Below are 22,295 nucleotides of genomic sequence, written 5' to 3'. Positions count from 1 at the left end.
CCATGGAAGCTCAGGTTGCTAAAAAACAACTTGTTGCTTTGCTATCATTAAGTCCCTTTGGAAGATTCTGCCCCTATTACCCACTCATGCGCGCGCTCTGGTGACGAGATGCACAATCTTGAGCAGGCTCGATTACTGTAACGCCCTCTTACTTGCTTCCCCCAGCTTCCTGTTGGATAGGCTTCAAAGAATTCAATCAGCCGCAGCTAGGTTAGTATAAGGGCTGCCTAGAAGATCGTCCGCATCAGCTGCTTTGGCTGAACTTCATTGGCTCCCCCTTAGGCAGAGAGTACAATTAAAGTCCCTCTGCCTTGTTTTCAAAGCTCTCCACGGGCTAGGAGCCCTAGCTATGCAATCAAAATTTGTCTGGTACTCTCCCACTAGAGTGCTCCGCTCTTCATCCGCTAGATTGGTGAGAGTACCTAGGTTTAGGAAAGCTAGGTCAGGGGGAAGATCTTTTAGGGTGGCAGCTGCTAAACTGTGGAACAGCCTTCCATTGGAGATCAGGCAAATCAGTGAACTTCTCCCGTTTAGAAAATGTCCTAGTCTCCTGTGCTCACCCGATATACACTCTGCCTCTCTCATGTAGCCACCAGCGCCAGGATGCCTGCAAGGTGATAGTGCGCTTTATAAGTTTTATAAATAAATAAATAAATGAATGAATGAATGAATGTTGACATGCCACTCATTAATGGGCTCTCGAAAAGAGATCACATGTGAATATTCTAAGCCCTACTCTCAAACCAGAAGATGTAATCTGTACCACAACTGGATTGTGAACGGGGCTGCATTTTGAAATGCAACTAATGTTGCAAGAAGTAGATTTGCTGGAGTCCCTAAAACCTTCTGTCTCATAACTGTTAGTAAGGCAGGAGGCATTTTGAGACCCATGGCAAACTGGCTGCAAATTCAGGTATGGGGGCCTGTAAGGAACAGCGGACCACCACCCCAACGTTTACACTGTCTGTCTGAAAACAGTTCAGGCATAGATGATGGTTTAAAAAAATCTTTCCAGGCACAGAAAACATTGGGAGAGCATTCAATGGATCCCACTTGCTACCCTGAAGCCAACATCAACTACATACAGTCTAAAACTGATAAATGGTTTGTGTCCACTATCAATGAACTGTTGCTGCAAACCACTTATACATACCATCTTTACTTTCAAATAGGATGAAGACAGGATTTACAACTGATCCTATCGGTGATTCAGAACTGGTCACAAAATGACTTATGATTCACAAACTGACTTTTGTTTATTGCAAAAAAGATATGCTAATGGCAAGTTAGCCCGAACTGTATAAGTAACAGTTAAATATTGAAAAATGCATTTTCTGAACATTGAAGTGGGTGAATACATCTAGAATTGCACCGAGTAGCACAGAATTTCCACATCATACATTTGTAGTTTCATTATGGCCATACACTCGGCAGTTTAAGATACCCAAATCTTGGGATTTCAACTGTTAAATTGAGCCACTATTGTTTGGAATGCAAGTTATTGCCTGCTTGTTGGTCAAGCAACCTGAAACGCAGAGGGAGTGTTGAGATGGAAAAATCCTATGCATGGTAAAGGATGTGCAACCCTGCCCTGAGTTCCCCAAGTGTACGGATTTCTGGATCCTTAATACAAATTTTTGCTGTCTTAGGCAAACACAGATCATAAATGTGCGCCATGACATAAGCCTGCCTCAGCGATTGTAGCCTTGGTGGCCAGGGAGTGGTGCCCAAAACACTGCCTTAAAAGTGGTTAAAGGCTACTGCCTATACCAGGAATTAGGCAGGACGGTGGTGGCAGCATACCCTGTAGTGATCAATAGGAGTGAACAGTTCCTTTTTAAACTGAGTCTCTGAAGTTCTGCAGGTCGTGCATACTAAATGCATGCGCTGGGTGTATGTGTGCCTGTGATTAGTATGGTACATGAAGGATACAGTGCTGTGCATTGTGCGAATAATAAATGCACGTACTATTTGTATGAATGCCTGTGATACAAACATGGCAGGCTATGGGTTCCTTTTTTGGAAAGATAAGGCTGATAAGAGAATCATAAAGAGTATGGCTGGGGCCCTGGGCTAACCTTTTGATAAATAAATCTAGGAGATGCTGTTCATAAGAGAGAGAGAGAGAGAGAAAAGGGCACACGGTTAGAACCTAGAGGAATGATTAAGATTATTACTTGGTCCCCCCCCACATCCAAATGGATATCATGCTCTATCATAGGGTGTGCTCCTCGTCGGGCTGATGCTGCAATGCCCTATGGGCACCGCAAGAGGGCTCTATCGGAAATCTTTTTTTCATTTTCCATCGTAATAACAAGAGAGGGAGAGAGGAGGGTAGGGTGGAGTGATTGTGGCTACAGTGAAAAATAAGCTAGATTAAAACAGTCAAAGGGATACCAAAAAGTTTTAATATGGCACCACTGGCAGAGATAAAAAAAAATAAGGCGGCTATCATAAGTGCTCAATGGAATAAGATATCCTAATGTGTAGATGCTGTAGACATGTTTAAAGCCTAGATGTCCATCTGGGTCTGTGGAATTTCTTCAGGACCTAAAAGATCCCTACCCTACACTTTAGAAAGAGTGTGTAATGTTAGGTACTCCCCTACTAAGAAACAACCTCAATGTATGATTGTCCAACCTAGATGGAAAGCAGAAAACATAATAGAACAGGTGTATTTAGCATTAGTAGATATGCATTGCTTAATGTGGTGCATTGCTCCAGTCCCCTCATGGTAGACATACTCCTGCTTAAAGAGGGCGCTAAAAGTCGCCTTTAAATGATAAGTATGCCCACATACAGAAGGCAAGTGACCACACGTGTAAAAACACACAACAAGAAAAAGACTTACTCTTGTATGTTTCTTGTACGGCCCATTTTAGTTTTCCCTATGCTAGCCTAACTAAGCACGTTTAGGCCTAATTTTCCTTTGAACACATTACGTTATAATCACCTTTGCGCCACATTGTACTTTCACATGGAACTTGCATATGTTTTCTCGTTCTTTTCCTGGGATTTAGTCTGAACACCATAGACCAGGTCAAACAACAATGTCCCATGTTATTCTTTCTGGCCAAGCACTAGCACCTAGACATCATACAAGAGTGCAGCGGATGTTTGTGAGCCCACATCCCTATCATATAAATGAGCACATGAGCAAAAATCAGACACATCGAACAAGAGTTCTGAGACAAGAGCACTGGGTCTTCTGAGATGTAGAACATCCATCTGTGTATGCTAAGGTATGGGGCCTGCCAGTAATCTTGGATATATAATTATTTAGCTTCATTAGCAAAGGGATGGGGGTTTAAGTTAGTCTGTCTTATAAAAAGACAGGGCTTTTCATGCTATATGGTTTATTAACCATACTAACTGTATTTTTTGTATTCATTTGTTTTCTCGTTGTGGCACGTATACTGCATTTCAGAGCCCGATAGTTTAAATATTCTAAACTTCCTTTGTGTCTCCTGGTTATTTTATTGTGGACAGTACGAATGAGAGGGAGAAAGGGCGAGTCCTTTTACCACGATCCCTGTGTGTTGTGTTTTGGGGTGCCAATTCACTTGATTCGCCGGGTAGGTTAGGAGGGCAAGTGTGGCACTATACGTGGTCGGACTCATGGATACGGAGGTTGTTTAGTGACTCAGTCCCTACATACTTTTGTTCTATGGTACCAATCATAATTTTGTTCCAGAGCAGAATTCTTGCAACAGTACAACATGAAAAGTAAATAAATATGGGACAGTGAAATCCCCATATGTGAAAGTAGGGATCTTACCCATAGGAATTCATCTGTAGACCCTTAGGTCAAAAGCAGAGGGTAGCACTGTTATACAACTGAAAGGCTCGGTAAGGAAGTCTCAGCATGTAGGTGTGGGAGGTACTTCGGTACAATGGAAAAGCACATCTTTAAAAAGTACAAAATTAGTGTCAGTACTCATGTGGCCTACCCTTCACCTACTTGCCTGGAACGGTAATAAAGCAGGCGAGTGAGAGGTCAAGAAGGCTGAGCCAATTCACACAGTCATCGTAAGCTGGTTCAAGTAATAACCCTGACAATTGCTGTCAGGTGGATGGTGAGCGTCATAACCTGGACCAATCGTTGTCCTCTAGTGCACTGATGCAAGAGGAGCTCGATCACTGCATGTGTGGATATGCGTATGCGGTCTGAAAATACTTGCAATTGGACCACCATTTTGGACTTGCCGGGTGCTATAGGCAAGCAATCTAAGACTCACTGAGAGGAAAATTCACAACGGAAACTCAAGTTGTTCCTCTGAAAAAGAAAAAACTTCAACAGAATCAGGGCCCAATTTACGCTTATGTAGGGGTACAATTGCCCAGGTTACAGTTGTGGTGGAAGCTCGGGGTATGGAGGTTCAGGTATCTTGAGTGATTAATGCAATAGGTCTTCTATTCAGGCAGGAATACCTTATTGGTCAATGGGTATGTCCCATGTAAGTACCCTGAAACATACTGAGTAACAGACACAAAGGTCCGGATACTCCCACCATATTGGAGAGGACAGGAAGGTGCAACACACAGTCTGGTGTGTAATATTTCAAAATCATGCATATTCAGAGCTAAGGTATGTCCAAGGCAGCGGTAAGGGAAGGCTCACAAGTATGTGTATGTTCTCAGAGTAGTATCTGAAGATGTTGCACTAATATAATCCAACACACATTATAGTGAGAAAGGGGGGCAGTAACATTACTGATGAATGTTAATGGGGCGATAATCAGTAGGTCAAAACCTCTTCTGAGGGATGGTTTGTAGATGTAAAAGATTTACACATAGTTACACTTCGCACCATGGTATATCATCGTTCAGACCTATGATGTTGGTGGACAGTCGGAACACCTACTGTTGTTATCTTTTAAAAAGTGTTGTGTTACTCCATAAATTGTTAGCTTCGAAAATGGTCCGCCTTAAGTCATCAGGTGTGTGATTGAGATCCCAAAAGTGGGCAAACACTTTTGTGCTGTTGCGCTTACAGTGGATATTGTTGCGTGTTTCATTCTCCTACTTTTATCTGGTCTCGTAGTCATGCACACATATTGTAGGTCACGTGAGCATGTTATAAGATGGACACAATTTTGCGTATTGTAGTTAGTGTGGCGCCTTTGCGTCCAAGGCCGTCCTTGGTTCAGCTGGATCTTGTTGGTACACTTGGTCAAATGGCAAACCCCACAAGTATCCCACGGTTAATGACACGTGGCATGGAGTAAAGTCCAGATAGTTTTGTTTTAGTATCAACTGAATTCTGGATCTAGTGTTTACCATGAAGTGGAAACCATCTATTCCTCACTGGTCAGCTCCACCCCTTCTTCCTCCCTTTTATCCACTATGGCGGTCGATTGCTCTGCCGCCTCTTATGAAAATTGCACTGACTTGCTAAATGTGCCCACCCTCGAATCCTGGCCACTTTTGGACATGGGGGCACTTACACATCATCTCAGCCAGATTAAATCGGGATCTCCCTGCAATCTTCTGCCCATTTCAGTTTTGCGACAAATTTACCCTTCCTCTCTCAATTATGTTCTCCAATTGCTCAATACTTCTCTAACAACCTCCACTGTTCCGCTGAGTTGGAAGCACGCTATGGTAGTCCCATTGTTAAAAAAAACTAATGCTGATCCTACTCTTCCCTCTAATTTTCGCCCAATCTCTCTCTTACCTGCTCTCTCAAAGATTCTCTAGAGACACATTAATGGACATCTGTCCAAATTTATTGAGATAAATGGGCTGTTACATCCTACCCAATCCGGTTTCAGGCCAGGCTACTCTACCGAGTCTACGCTGCTTGGGGTCACAGAAGCGCTCAGACACAACATTGATGAGGGCAAGACCATGGCCCTGGTTTTACTTGACCTGAGCGCAGCCTTAGATACGGTCTCTCATACCGTACTTTTAAAGGCCCTCCGTCACGCAGACGTCACTGGGACTTCCTTGAGCTGGCTTAGCTCGTTCCTTGGCGATTGCGTTTTTCGGGTTTTTTCATCTACCTCCAAATCCAAACCTCATCACTTGCCATATGGGGTTCCCCAGGGTTCAACCCTTAGTCCTCTATTATTTAATATCTACATCAGACCACTGGCCGCTTTAGTGGAGGAATCAGGGTTGTCGCTTTTTTCATATGCTGATGACACCCAGATCCTCTTCTCTCTTTCAGCTGGCAAACAATCTGAGCCCTCAGCACTTAGATCTGGCCTTAGTAAAGTCTTGGCTTGGATGAATGCCAACTTTTTTAAAATTAACAGTGATAAGACGGAGGTTCTGATCCTTGGCAAGGACAGTGTTCTCTGGGGCCCTCAACATTGGCCACCAGAAATGGGTTTGCTACCTCAGCCTTCCACTCAGGTGCGCAACCTTGGTTTCATTATGGATGATTCTCTCTCCATGCGTCAGCAAGCGACCAAGGTTGCTGCCACCTGCTTCCTCATTTTGAAGTGGTTAAGGAAGATCGTGTGGATGCTTCCATTACATGCCCAGCTAACCGTGGTCCAGGCCTTGGTGACCTCTAGGCTGGATTGTGGGAATATTCTTTTTCTGGGTGTCAAAGAGGTCACACGTAAACTGCAGCGAGTACAAAATTCTACCCCTAGACTACTTTGTCGAATCCCCAAAATGGCATCCACATCCAGGTCGCTGCTCGATCTCCACTGGCTCTCAATAGAGAAGGGGGTCAAGTTTAAGGCCCTCATGTACATGTTCCGGATTAAGCATGCTAAGGCCCCAGACTATGTGCAACAGCTGGCCTGCCCCTATGTTCCCTCACGCACTCTCAGATCCTCTACTCAAGAGAAATTCTGCGTTCCGCGAGTTAGACTTCCTCGCATGGGAGGGCGCTCCTTTTCTCGTCTTGGCCCCACTTTATGGAATGCTCTTCCATTGTCTCTCCGCCTACAACCCGATCTTTTGTCTTTCCGCAGATACCTTAAAACATGGCTTTTCAGCCAATAGGCCCGCTCTCCCTTTGTTGTTCTCTGTTGGTGCTGGGAAACCCTTGGGGGTAGCTGTGCGCTGCTATACAAATTTAAATAAATAAAATAAATAAATTGTCAACGTAGTGTCGCCATGACAGGATGTTTGCCTTGTAGGGACTTCTGTCTGTGTACATGTGGTCTCCTTCAAAACTAGCCATATACAGACAGGCTAGACTTGTGGCAAAGGTGCTTCCCATGGACGTCCCTAAAATCTGGTAGTAGAGTTGACTTTTGAACTTGAAGAAATTGTTCTTCAGTGCAATAGATGCAAGTCAATGGGGGTGGCTGAAGTCCAAACCTCAGCTTGTAAGTTTACCTCAATTACCTCAATGGTGACATCTTTGAGAATGTTGGTTTAGAGCGACTCCACGACAAGTGTGACAAATAGGTCGATGTCTTATTGACGGTTGGTATCTGCAATCAGGTTTGAGACATCCCTCGTGTCTTTCAAGAATGATGTAGTCTTATTGACCAATGGCTGTAAGAAGAATCTGCTTATTTGCTCCAATAGGGGGCCTAGCACAGCCTCAATAGGTTTCCTGGGGGGCGGGGTTGAACCCCCTTGTGTATCTTGGGTAAGACATAAAAGTATGGTATCCGTGGAGATGGATTAACCAATACGTCTACTTAATGTTTGGTGATCCAGTCCAGGGCTTCTACAGCTATCACTAATGATCGAATCCTAGATGAGAGTTTCTCCGCAGCGTTGGATTCAATTGGGTGGTAGGATCTTCCATCCGCCAACTGTCGTAGGCATTCTTGGTCATAGCCTGTAGTGTTTAAGAGCAAAATGCCCCGCCTTTATCTGCCGGTTTGATAGTCACCCTAAATTCTTCAGTGAGGGCCCTAAGTTTGGTGCTGTCTGAATGACAAGTCTTAGATTTGAGGGGTCCACATATGTGCCACATCTTTCAGCATGGCTTTTTCAAAAGTGAGAACTTCACTCAGAGTCATTGCCATGGTTGGTGTGAACTTGGATGGATTGCGTAATCCGGAGACTTTGTGATCAGGGGTGGTTTTGTCTTTAAAAAAACTTGTAGGTGGATTTTGCGATAGAACTGGTGAAGATCACTGGTCAAACAAAAGGGTTCTTCAAGTTGGACAGGTACAAATCCCAGGCCTTTCTGGAGAAGCTACTTTTCATCCTTGGTCGGGGTCCTAGTGGAGAGGTTAACAACTAGTTTTTGATCAGTTCATGAAGGATACAGTGTTGTGCACCTTTTGATACATGTATCACTGTGGCCGACATTCAGGTGTGACTATTTACTCCCATGGCCTGTGTTGTGGGGCTATCAGCTTTGGAGTCACTCCTTCTGTGACAGATTGCTTTCAAGAGGAAGAGAGGGTAAAGGAGTGGAACCTTCAAAAGGAAGCAGACCCCCAACATAAACTTCAAAGGACTCTGACTCTAAATCACATTTGGTGTCTGGAATTGGACATTAAGAAGGGGATCATGAGACCTCAAAAACTGTCAACTGTCAAGCAGCCAGTCAGACTGTGAGAGGAAGAGAAGCTCTGCAAGACTTCAGTGTTTGTGACCAGGACTGGTGGTCCAATGCCTGCTAGTCTCCCTGGTGCGTGAAGTGACATCACTCAGGAAATCAAAGGACACCAGTCCTGGAGCTTGGAGCACCAGTGCCTGTCTGCTTGCCAGGACCAGTGTGCCCTGTGAAGAGGAGAGCGTTTAAGGGGCAAGGTCCAGTGGGGAATCCTGTCGGATGGATCCTCATAGCGAGGTGTTAGGAACAGTTGCTGCACCTATTGGGTCGTGGACCGTGCGGCAGAACAAATTTGTGGACCTCTGTATGCTAGGGGAGGGCCCCAGTGGAGTGAGCCATGAACTTTGTTGTACCCATCGGGCCAGAGCCATGTGCTGTGAGGCGTCGGCAAGTCGTTATGCAGGAAGGGCCGCCGCAAAGTATTCCTGTCCCGATCGGCCTGGAGCCCATGTGCTGTGAGGGCTCAGTGATACCGTATGCCTAGAGAGGTCACTATGGATGGATTGCAGAGTTGAGAGAGCTGTAGCCTTATGTGGTGAACAGCCTGCAACCCTGTAGTCCAGGAGGAGCTGCTGTGCATGTTGGTGCCCGTGTACAATATAAGTAGGAGGATCCCATATGCCAGAGTGCATCACCAGAACTAGCAAAAAGTGTAACCTGACAGGGAGAGTCGCCGGAGGAGTGAGATAGTTGTGGGATCCCACACGCACCTACATTGGGCAGCAGGAAGTTTGCACCACCTTCTCTCCTTCAAGGGAGAAACTAAAAGACTTACTCTATCAGGGGGGCTGCAAGAAACTTTTGGTTGCTGTGGGAGTGCAACCAGGTTTGAGTTACTCAGGGATCACAGACTGCAGCCTGCCTGGGCAATGTGGAGTGAACTCACAAGAACCAGCCGCTGCTGTTCTAGCTTCTGCAGAGGGGACGAGATCAGGAACTCCAAACACTCGTATACTGCAGGTGCGAGAAAGACTGAATTTTGAACGGTCGGCACAGGGGGAACTTGCTTGCTAGACAGCACTGCGGTGCAGCAACATTTTTGACTTTAAGATAAAGTCGGAGTGACACTCGGATTACTAGTGGAGCTTGCCCTGGATGTTGCCTATAGTGAATGGGGAATAACTACTTTCGCTAGAGCAAGGAGGGAGTGGGGGACAGGGAACAACCTATGAAATACTAGAGCTCAGGGGGACTGTGCAGTTGTTTGTGTATGTCGCATTTCCCTTCCTGCGGATCGCTTTAAAATAAAATACTTATTTTACCATAAAAGTAAGTATTTAGCTGGACAATAATTTACTGCTGCTGCACGTATTTTGAGTTGTGAGCCTGTGTTCATTCCCCTGTATCCATCTCTTCCCCGAGGGGTATTGGGCTGCTTGGACCACGCCTTTCCTAAGAGTCAACCGCTGAAGGGGTACTTGGCTCAGTTGCTCAGGACCCATAGTAGGACAGGCCCCGGGACATCAGGAGTAAAATGACTCAACCTCCACCGTTGGGCTCAATAGCTCCTACTTGCCCAGTGGCTTTCGGCATAGGGTTCTGACGGGGAGTTTTCTGAAGTGTTAGACATTTTCATTAGAAGTGCTGTGCCCATCATGATAAGCATTAGGGAAATCCATACACAAATTTCACTAATCAATGTACCTATAGCACATCTGCATTAGACACCTGGAGGTGAAGCTCTGGCATTTTGCAGTTTTTCTTATGGCAAACAGATGTATAGATGGTGTGCCACACATGTTGATGTACCTCTTTAAAGCGCGAGTCATCTTCCACCCATGCATAACACAGTGATTTCTGCTTACTATATCTGCCAAACTCCACTCTGATAGGATATACAAGTGTTTTATATGGAATTCGGAGGCAAATGTCCAAAACTCTCTGACACCTGGGCAGACAACAAACTTTCACCATAATGCTTGTGCAAATCAATCTTGTGTAATGCCTATTATACTGCCAGCATCAATGTCAATCACCTTGAAGACACTCTTTACAGATAAGAGTGTGCACATGAACGCTCGAAAAATGGGGAATTCGTGTCCATTATGGGCACGCAATAGTGGGTCATCAAACAGTCTGTTCAGCACTAGTTCCTCCCAAGACCAATTTCTGCAGCTGGTGCAGCCAGTACAGGAGGACTGACTGTAGTTTTTGCAGAAGGAACCTGTACTCACACATGGTGACATAGCCATAATATTCAAATGGGCGGAAGAACTTGCTACAAAACTCTGTGTGTAGATCCGAGGAACCAAGAAGACCCAGCAGTTTTCAAAATACAATTGAAAACCAGCCTCTACATGGAGGCCTTCTTTTCCCTGACTGACATCTTTGGGAGCACACCCCACAAGTCCTAAGAGGTACATCACTGCCACACTAAATGAAGTTCAACATTTTCTGGAGCCAGAATATTAGGATATAAAGATTCCTTGCACTAGTACTTCTCCAGCATCTGATGCTCTTGGAAAGAAATATAAGGTGGACTAATAACTACAAAGTTTCTCCTGGTAATAAGCCATCATGATTCAAAACCATGAAATAAATACCTTGGAATTTAGGGTTACATTGAGAAAAATACAGTGTGCTTAAGGTCAATGAAAAACTATGTTTGCCTTGGTTTAAACCTGGAACCAACGGAATGTGTTCCCCTTAACCAACCAATTTTTCAAACATGGGTGCAAATGAATAGACTGGCAACAAAGTGGTGGCCACATCAAAAAGGCTTTGGTGAAAATTTTCAGAGCCAACTTGTTCCCAAAAGGGAGGTCGGACAATTGACAATATTTTACACTACAAACCTCAGGTGCGTCTGATGTATAAACAGCAGCAGAATCCTCACTATATGAATTAATGACTCCTAGTAGTGCAGGTTAACCAAGGAAATCGTGCAGCACAGCAAAGTCAAATCACCTGTCAATGTGCGCTTGGCTGTGAGGCAGCAATGTTTATCAAAGGATGCAAAAGTGGACTATGGGTTTGCTGTCATGAATCAGATGGGGTTCCCCCCTATCTTTCTTGCATGGATCTGGCTATTGTATGACGCCCCCGTGGCCGAAGTGGCTATTAATGGCAAATTATCGCAGGACATACCCATAACGAGAGGCACCAGACAGGGGTGTCCACTATCTCCCCTACTCTTTGCGATCGCAGTGGAACCACTAGCGTCAAAACTGAGACAACGCCATAATGATAAAGCCCTGCAGTGCAATCTCCGACAAATACTAGTCTCCATGTATGCTGACGACCTTACTTTATATATTCTCAACCCCCAACAGAACATGAATCCCATTCACAGGGAATTCATTACATTTGGCAGACTCTCTGGAGTTCAAATTAATTGGAGCAAATCGTGCTGCTTCCCCCTCACAACGGCGACGGCTAAATTCCCTATGGGTTACCTCATCCCCTGGAGTACGGATGAGTTTAAATACTTGGGGATCCGTATTACCAAGGATAGAGAGGAACTGATGCGAGCAAATTATGGGACGACTATGGTCCACATTTCAGACTCAATTACTCGCTGGATTACTTTACCTCTTTCTATGGCAGGCAGAGCGGCACCGATAAAAATGGTACTGCTACCCAAGCTGTTATACTTATTCCTTAACATTCCCTTTTATCCCGGAAGATACTTCTTTCAAGGCTTGAAGTCGGAGTTGATTCGACTAGTTTGGGGTGGCAGAAACCCGAGATTGAAATGGGAGGGACTGACATGGCCATATGCGCAGGGAGGGTTTGGAATCCCCGACTTTGAGCTCTATTACTATAGCGCGCAAGCGCACTACGCATTCTTTGGGATATATCAACCCCGGTATATGCCTCAAATAGCCGCGGAGCACTGGTTAGCGCACCCAATCCCCATAGAGGGCACACTGTTTCTCCAACTACTGGGTAGGGACAGAACATTGTCCACTGTAATAAGTACAACTAACGCCTGGTCACGTATGGGTGACATGCTTGACACAACCTTCTTACACTATCTACCACCCCTCCATTCCACTACTGCAGGAGGTGCTCTTTCACAGACTGCTGGAACGCACCAAGATCAAGACCTGGGGGGATCTTTATAATGAAGGTGCGTTTAAATCCCGTGAGCAACTGGTCATGGGTACACCACATACTCCGTTAGATATATTCTTATATATTAGACTACGGCAAGGGCTCCGCGCGCTTACGGCGGACTTTCCCAATGAACCTCCGATTTTTATGCCACTACATAGGATTCTGCTGGTGGGAACAGCCAAGAAGTTGGTGTTGACGATTTACAAAACAGTCCATGGGCTACCGGAATTTGACCCTCCAAGAGCTAGGGCAAACTGGAACCAAGAATTGGGGGTTGACCTATCGGACAGGCGATGGAACTTTTGCACACAACAAACAGAGCGCATATCGACAAGCAGCAGGCTCAGAATTATCCACTATAAGTTCCTTCACATGCTGTACTTTACTCCTGCACGCATGCATAGGCATCGCCTAAGAGACTCGGACACTTGCGATAGATATCATGCGCCGGGTGCTGATTTTTTACACTTAGCATGGGCCTGTGAGGGGGTGCAGAACTACTGGGTGCATGTCTTTGCGCTATCTGACATGATTAATGAAGAGATTGCTCCCTTGCCAGTTCTAGAACTCCTGGGATATGTGGAACCCATCCAAGCAGTACACCGCAAATACACCGCACTCGCGCTGCTCCTGGCCAAAAGGCGTGTAGCATGTAGATGGGGTAGAGGAAGGGCGCCTAAATTTAAGGATTGGTTAAATGACCTAGTCTACTGTCAGGAACAATTGGGGACTTACGCTGAGCTGCTGCCACCCACCTCGAGACCAACAGATATTTGGGCACCCCTGGCGTGCTATTTAACTTCACGCACTGACACAGACACTCCTTAGATTATTGCCATGTTGTTTCCTCAGAGACCGCTTTATAGAGCCCGGCATGACTTTTGAGACTGGACGGGGTGATTTGGCGTGGTTGTGTCGGGCCACAAAGTATACATGATTACACAGACTAATGCTTAACGCACATGACTGACGCGCTTGCGACATGCTGTGTCCTTACTACATGCACTAGCGGTTTCTTCCGATCATTTACAGTTCTTCAATGCTGATTTGATGTTGTATGCTGTAACGGCACAAACGATACTGACACTGTATTTCTACTTCTAGCCTGCCATTAAGAACTGTACTGTGGGAGGACCCCTACGGGTACATTTCTAACATGATGTGGTGCTGATGCGAACCTGTGATGGCCTCTACCTAACACACATGATAATGACCACTAATCTGTATGATTTTACTGCACTATAAATTTTCCATGTGTTGACTGGTTCTGTACCTTATGTGAAGAAAATCAATAAACAAAAAAAGGATGCAAAAGTGAAAAAGTGGCCGGTCAACAGATGTTAACTATCAGAACACCTCTGGTAAGAGTAGTGGAAGCTGTATGTTCTAGATCGAATGGGCATGATGGAAGATTTTTCCTGGCCAATGCACAGCATCTCTTGATACAGAGAATAACCAAACACAAAATGGTGCATTTCGTCCCCACCTTGCCCTTCTTGGCTTTGGCAAATACCGCAAAGAGAAGTTCGTCCATTCTGTGTTGTTGAGTGTGATTGAGGAAATAGGGTTACCACATGCATGTGGTCTGGTTTATACAGGCAGCTGTTTCTCTTCCTTGATGAGAAGGAGGGGTGGGAAGAAAGATGGGAGAGTTAATGCCTGCCTACAATGAATAGTGAACAAACAGAGGGAATGAAGTTCTGACACTGAGCTGAAGTCATAGGAACCAACAACAGTTGTCAGAGTGGGATGAAACAAATACAGTAGACCTTTAAGAAAAAGCACCACTACTGGTGACTAAAACAGAGAACACAAGTCAGGAAGAAACAAAAGTGGAGAGAGTGGCTAAATAACCTTGAAAATTAGCCACTGCTAGCCCTGTTGGGTTACAGGCAGTGCAAAAAGCAAAACATCAGAAAGGTGGGCTTCCAACTCGTACGGCTGAACAAACTTTTTCCTGCAACCCACATAAATGGATTTTATGCCAGTTGTTTTGGCAGCTGAGATTAGATCTACCACTTCAGATGCCAAGAAGGAGTACTCTAGTTGCCACCGCTTACTCTCAGTGCACGCAGCAGCATTTGTGGAGGAAAAGGGAGCTGAATGCAGATTGCCACATGATCAACCTATCAAATCCTCCTAGCCCAGACTGGGGAATCCCAATCAACTGTGCATAAACTTGAAGGCAGGAATCCATTCGAAGGGAAGTGTATGGCACACAATTGAGGACACATCCTGTTCTGGTTTACAAAAAAGGGGTGACCCGGTGTCCCTCAGAACCTGGGTATTTAACAGTTAAACAAGAAATTGGTTCTGTTGGGTAAGACAGATTATTTGAACATTGCTCATAGATGCAGATGAAAACAAATCAGCTCTCTGATACAAGGACTTGTGTTTAGTGAGAAATCAATGCTCAAACACCAAAAAACAAAGTCATAAGGTCAAAGCATTGTATTATACGTATTAATAGAGTTGCTTCCATACAAATCCGAATTACTTCATTCATGGATAGATTTTGAATACATGGTAAGACCATCATACAAGTGTGCAAATTTGTGACTTTTTTGTGAAGAAGTGCTCAGTGAACGTGATAGTATATACAGTGTGGGTAAATAAATCTATACAGGTGTATATACAAGTACAGTTCAAGTTTGGCCAGAAAATGGTTTGATCTCAACCAGGGATTCTGTGGGGATCCTGGTGATTCTGAACCTATGGATGCGTCGACGTTTCGACCCTAGTGCGCCCCTGTGGGTGGTCGCGGCGGGTCTTTCTCAAGACAGGAAGGGAAGGACAGTTTCAAGATCAAAGCAGGGGTTCCTCAGATTGATCTTGTATGGCTCTTTGGCCCGTCGCATCTATAGTTTTAGCCGAGCGGTACGGATGGAGGTTCTGACTCTCTCTCAGCGGCTGTGTCGAGTTCTGGGACATGACAAAGAGATCCACACAAGGTCACAATCTGAGAAGACAGAGGAGGATCAAAGCATCCACTCTCACTTTGAAGATCCCTAGTCGCTGAGCCCACTTTACAACACTGGGTCCACAACCCAACACTGAACGTTCTACTGACCTGCTAGACAATGGTGACAAAACCTGAAATGCATAAGAGAGGTTAACACACTGACAGTCCTATGAGAGTCTTGAACAGGAGGAGCGTGAGAAGAACAGAAAATATGTGCCATTGGGAGTTTAGATAGATACTCTAGTATAGCATTTTGTCTGGGTGGTTGGCTTCAGTGAAAGCCCATTTTTCATCCCTTCATATGCCACAAGGTTAACAAACTCTGCTTTTCTGAGGATGCACGGAAGAAATACATTTTTCTTTTTTTACTAAGAAGTTCTGTATGGTATGCACACTACAGATCAGTCCAATAAAATCCTTTACTTACCTTGTTTCTGCTGTATTTAACAGTACCTATTCGAGTATCTTCTGAGACAAGATCAGTAAATATCCAACCAACCTGTGCAAACAAATCAAATAAGACTTTATTATAAGGAGTAAATTTCAAATTGCCAGCAGCTTTAATGCATCAAAACATTGAATAGGATTCAAACTGAATGTAGGTAAAAGACCACAATACAAGAGGACCAATGGAAATATTGCATGCTTTCCGAACCATGGACAACTTCAATTGTGTAAACATATGATGGAAACAACCATCAGTTCAAAGATACACACACATTTGTTAAGTGCATGAAGAACAATTTCTAGGATCAAAAAGTAGAGAATGTGATAAGCGTGATACTGTTTTAGATCTTTCACAAAACAAAAAGAAATACAATTACATGTTTACAAAAGATAGGCTAATAGGGATCTATGTTCATGAATTAGTCAAAAGCTCCTTACATAAATTAATAATGCTCTATTAAGTACTTTCCTCAGATTCGAAACCTCAGAGTAATTATTGATCTACAGACTGGACCCTAGAAACACCTTATTTTTTTTTTTAACTATTTCTGTAGTTAAAATGGTAGCATCAGGTGTCTTGAGTGCCTATGCCTCTAAAAAGATTTATTTCTACTAAGTGCTCTGAAATCATGACAGCCAGGAAACTGTTTAAATCAATTCTTCTTTCCTTACTATGCAATTATATAGTGAACATTTAATGAAGGGAGAGTCAATTATGTGTATGGATAGGCTACCCTTACTGGAGTACTTTTGTTATGAGGCAATAAACTACCTTTACTCGATTTTTTCAACTCTGGCACTGCATCAAAGGTAGGAGTGGGGCTAAGAACTATGCTAAGGCCCATGCCATGCATTGAAGTATAGGACGTTTCTCTAGTAAGGGACTTGGGACTCACAGATCAACAATGGCAGACTCCGTGCGGTGGACCTTGGACCGGGGATTGAGGGCGGTGTTGGTGCTGCTGGATCTTTCAGCAGCATTCAACACCGTCTCTCACCCGATCCTTCTCAACCGCCTTCGAGCCATAGGCCTTCAGGGCACAGCGCTTAAATGGATCGCCTCCTTTCTGACTAACCGTACACAACAAGTGTATACTCCTCCCTACACTTTTTCTAGTCGCCCACTTAAATGGGGAGTGCCGCAGGGCTCTTCACTGAGCCTGCTTCTCTTTAATGTTTATTTTACCCCCCTGGCTGAATTGATATCCCAGACGGGAATTAAGATGACATCATATGCGGACGACATCCAGCTCCTTTTCTCTTACGACGATTCCAATCTGGCCACCTTTGACCCACTGAAAAACTGTCTCAGAGATATTGCAAACTGGATGGACCTCAATTTTTTGAGATTGAATGCGGGAAAGACCGAGGTTCTCTTTTTCAATCAACCCTCCCCTTTGGATTCGAACCTCTGGTGGCCGGTAGACCTGAGCCCCGCCCCCCTCCCCAAGGATTCAGTTAGAAATCTGGGTGTCAGATGGGCAAGTGTCTCTCCTTCCATAACCAAATCCACACAGTCTCGGCAGCTTGTTTCTCAAAAATCAGAATGATAAAAAAATGTATCAATTATTTGCCTAGTAGCACCAGGAAAACAATAGTCCAGGCTCTTATTACATCTCACCTGGACTATGCCAACGGCCTGTACCTTGGTTTACCATCAGGCTTGTGCCACAGACTTCAGATAGTTCAAAATGCTGCAGCTCGGCAAGTCTGTGGCATCTCACTCCGAGAACATATTTCTCCCTATTTGCCAAAGTTACATTGGCTTCCGGTCCACAAAAGGGTCCAGTTTAAAGCCATGACACTGGCTTAACGGGCAACAAAAGGTATCGGGTCAGCCTACATCTCATCGAGTCTCCGACCCTACTATAGCTCCCGAACTCTGCGCTCCAATTTCAAGCTGCTCCTTGTCATCCCAAGATTCAAAAAAGTGCGCACGGGTGGAAAGACATTCCAAGTGTGTGCTTCCTACCGGTGGAATAAACTACTGCTCTCCCTACGCCAAATGCAAGATGAACCAGCATTCCGTAAATCCCTGAAAACCTTCCTCTTTTGTTAATTTGCTTCCTCTGGTACAATCTAGTAGTCTGAGCAATAGCGCCGGGACACCCCGTTGGGGTAGCTGCGCGCTCTATAAAATACACAAATAATAATAATAATAATAATAATAAATAATATGGCCAATCAGATTATCCTTAACTGATCAGTAGTACTGCAACCAACAAGACTGGAAAACAGTCTGACTGATCACCCTTCCACCAATCAGAAATGCCCCCTATGTGCAAGCAAGGTAGACATTCAGACTGCCGTCCTTGCTCAGGGAAGTGATGGCCATTCCATGAAGAGAAAGGCAGGGATTTCCAGTGGGGCTAACATTTAGAGTACATTTAAATGAATTAAATAGATTAAACTCTCAGAGGATACTTTAATCTCAAAAAGTTCCCTGAACTGTTAATTCTTTTAAACTCAACCATGAAATATATGAATGCTTTTGTGTTCGTCTAACAAGTATTTGAAAATTTATCATCCTGGAGATCTAGAGAAATCATAAAATTAACTCCATTCAAGAAAGAAACTGGAAGAAACCACTTTCCACAATAATTTGTCTCAATACATCAAGGTGGCTCTTTTATGAAGGTCTGATCCATTCTGATTTAAAAGAATGAGGCAGCAGAAAGGAAAATACTACTTACCAGTATGCATCTGTTCTTGGCATGTAGGGCTGCAGAACCACACACTGTTGTATTAGATCACCATCTGGTGGTGGGCCCGGATGATTACACTTTGTTGTTGTCTTGGAAGAGTCTTTGTCTGGTAGGTGACTCCTCCCTTAGACCGTAGTGCGCATGGGCATCGACTCCATCCTCAGATTGTTTTCGCCATTGGGCAAATGATGGAGTTGTATCAGTACAGATAAGGATGACCATGGATTGTGTATCTAAATAAGATTCTACTTCCCCATTTGCCCTGAGCAAGTGACCAGGAGCCCAGCTCCCACAGCCGAGTGGCCTGCTAGCCAGCAGCACCACCCGAAGGCCTCCTGCCTCTCATTGGATAACATTGGGCCTAACTATCTCTGCACCCGGCTGCCCCTGTGCCGCTGAGGGTGTACCAACTGTACCTTTCAGACCCCAATGTCGTGAAGGAATAGGTGGCTGATGTGTAATCTTGGAAGGCTTGCGGATGCTCTCTAGTCCATGGAAAGGAACTGTCTGATATGTTTTTAGTGGTGAGGGCAAGAAGAGGTTTGACCATGGCCGAAAAATTGGAATTCCACTGTCTACAGTATGAGGTTAGGTCTATGAAGGCTCGCACCTGCTTTTGTGTTCGTGGGGCCGTCATAGCATTGATAATGGCTACACGATCAGCGGTGAGCTGCCTTCCCTCCTTCGCGAGGAGATGACCTAAATAGGTCTCTTGACAAAACTGAAGCTTTTTCAAAGAGACTTTGTGTTTATGTAGGGCAAAGTGGCGTAACAAACAGAGAGTAGCTTCTTTACATGTTGGGGCAGAATTTGCAGCAATGAGGAGGTCATCAACATATTGTAATAGTGTAGAATTATCAGGGAGTTCCAAGGAATCTAGTTGACTTTTTTAGGGCTTGACTATAGATACTGGGGGTCTCAGTGAAACCTTGAGCTTAAAGCTCCGTCCACCAAGGGAGAAACCAAAACAAATGTCTGCTGTCAGGATGTATAGGAATACTGAAAAAGGCATTTTTCAGGTCAATGACAGAGAAATGCGTGGCCTCAGAAGGGACCATCGTTAATAGGGCTGTAATGTCGGGGACAACAGGGTATTGGGAGATTGTTATTTTGTTAAGGGCTCTCAGGTCAATCACGAATCTGTAAATTTTAGGGGAGAGGGCATCTCCATTGGTCTTTTTAAGAACCGGAATAATGGGACTGTTACAGATATTGCAACATGTCTCCTCCACTACGCCCTTGTTCATCAATTCAGATATTATTGTTAAAAGAGCTATTTCTCCTTCTGTGGGTATTCGATACTGCCGGAGGCGGGGGAGAAGTGCACCTGGCTAGATGCGTTCCACAGGAGGGGGTATGTTGAGACACCCCACATCAGTGTCTGATGATGCCCAGAGGGAGGAAGGTGAAGACTGCAACTCTGGTGGGAGGGGACTGGACAGATACATGTAGGAAGCTGTGGTGGGGGAAATTGTTAGGGATTTGTATAACCTCTATGTGTGTAAAGCGCTCTGATATCCGCAAGGATCTTGTTCGCACTCTATAAAACTTTCAAAATAAATAAATAAATAAATAATACTGGAACAGATATAGGTGGCCGGGGAGGCGGGTGGGCGTGTGTGGTTCTGCAGCCCTACATGCCAAGAACAGATGCATACTGGTAAGTAGCATTTTCCGTTCGAGGCATATGGGCTGCAGACCACACACTGTTGCATAGCTTGCACAGCAGTTTCTCCCTTAGCGGCGGTCGCCTACATCTGTTGCAGTAGTTTGAAATAATGCTTTAAGTACAGCCTGGCCCACACTTGCTTGTCGTTTTGCCTGCACATCTACACAATAGTGTTTTGTAAATGTGTGCTTAGTAGAACATGTAGCTGCTTTGCAGATATCATCTAATGGTATGTTTCCTAAGAATGCCATAGATGCTCCTAACTTACGGGTAAAGTGAGCCCTAGAAGGAATGGATAGAGTGCATTTTGCTTTTTGGTAACACATTTGAATACACGTAATAATCCATCTAGCAATGACTGATTTAGAAATAGGATTGTCTTTATGTGGGGGTGAAATGGACACCAACAGTTGTTTAGTCTTACGAAAACGTTTTGTCCTATCAATGTAGTATAGAATTGCTCTTTTTACATCTAATGTGTGTAGAGCTCTTTCCGCAACAGTTTGGGGTTGTGGAAAAAATACTGACAACTCAATTGATTGGTTAAGATGGAACGTTGAAATGACCTTTGGCAGAAACTTTGGCTTTGTTTTAAGAACCACTTTATTATGATGAAGTTGTATAAATGGTTCTTGAATTGTTAATGCTTGGATCTCACTCACTCTCCTTAGTGAGGTAACTGCTACTAAAAAAGCATCTTTCCATGTAAGAAACTGTGACTCACACTTATGCAATGGTTCAATGGGTGGACCCATAAGTCTTGTGAGAACAATATTTAAATTCCATACTGGAGAAGGTGGTATTCTGGGAGGAATTATTTGTTTAAGCCCTTCCATAACCGCTTTGATTGCTGGTACTCTAAACAATGACAAATATTGTCTGTTTTGAAGATATGCTGCTATAGCAGCAAGATGTAATCTGATTGAGGAGAACGCCAAATTAGATCTTTGTAGACGTAAAAGATAGCATATGATGTTTTGTATAGAAACATCTAATGGGTTAACGTTGTTATTTGTGCAATAGACAACAAATCTTTTCCACTTTGCTGCATAGCATGCTCTAGTGGTAGGACATCTTGTTTCCTTAATGGCATCCATACAATCAGGAGGTAAATTCAGATATCCAAACTCTAAGACCTCAGGAGCCATATCACTAGATTGAGCTGCATTGGGTCTGGATGCATCATCTCTCCATGGTTCTGTGTTAGTAGATGTGGGGAGAGTTTTAGTTTTTGATGTGGTACTACAGAGAGCTGTAATAGCGTTGTGTACCATGGTTGTCTGGCCCACGTTGGTGATATGAGAATTAATGTGAGAGAATGTTGCCTTAGTTTGCGTACCACTAATGGAATTAGTGAGAGAGCTGGAAAAGCGTACGCAAATTTGTTTGACCGGTTCATCCAGACCACATTGCCTTTGGATAATGGGTGTGGGTATCTGGCGGCGAAGCTTGGGCATTTGTAGTTGTGGTGTGTGGCAAACAAATCTATCCCTGGCTGTCCCCACCGTTGAAAAAATGGCTGAAGAACTTGAGGATGAAGCTCCCATTCGTGTATCTGTTGTCTCTGACGACTTAACAGATCTGCTAATTGATTGTTAACTCCTGGTAGATGTTCTGCTAACCAATTTTTTTTTTGAGGGATGGCCCATCTCCAAATGCTCTGCGCCAGCCGGGAGAGCTGTAGGGAGTGTCTCCCTCCTTGCTTTTGAATGTAATACATTGCTGTCATATTGTCCGTCCGGACTAGTACAGCTTTGTTTGCTATGTAATGTTAGAACGATTTTAGAGCTTGAAAGATTGCTAGTAACTCCAGATAATGTATCTGGAGTACTTTTTGTTCCATTGTCCACATACCTGGCACTGTGTGACTTAGTAAATGCGCTCCCCATCCAGTGAGAGATGAGTCTGTGGTCAGTATGATTTGTGGAACCGGTTCTATAAACGGCCGGCCCTTGGAAATGTTTTTGG

The 22,295-nt window shown here is 44.3% G+C and overlaps 1 protein-coding gene across 1 annotated transcript in view; it reads right to left on the bottom strand.

Moving 5' to 3' along the window:
• NPLOC4 (NPL4 homolog, ubiquitin recognition factor) overlaps positions 1-22,295 on the bottom strand; it is a 537,117-nt gene that overhangs the window by 142,044 nt on the left and 372,778 nt on the right. The window contains exon 10 of the mRNA XM_086931004.1: positions 15,934-16,005. Coding sequence (XP_086787130.1) covers positions 15,934-16,005 — 72 coding nt within the window. The remainder of the gene's footprint in view (positions 1-15,933; positions 16,006-22,295) is intronic.

This window comes from Lissotriton vulgaris, chromosome 7 (genome assembly GCF_964263255.1).
Source record: "Lissotriton vulgaris chromosome 7, aLisVul1.2, whole genome shotgun sequence".
Taxonomy (NCBI): domain Eukaryota; kingdom Metazoa; phylum Chordata; class Amphibia; order Caudata; family Salamandridae; genus Lissotriton; species Lissotriton vulgaris.
Note: the sequence above shows the minus strand (reverse complement) of the source record. Positions and strands in the feature narration are given on the sequence as shown.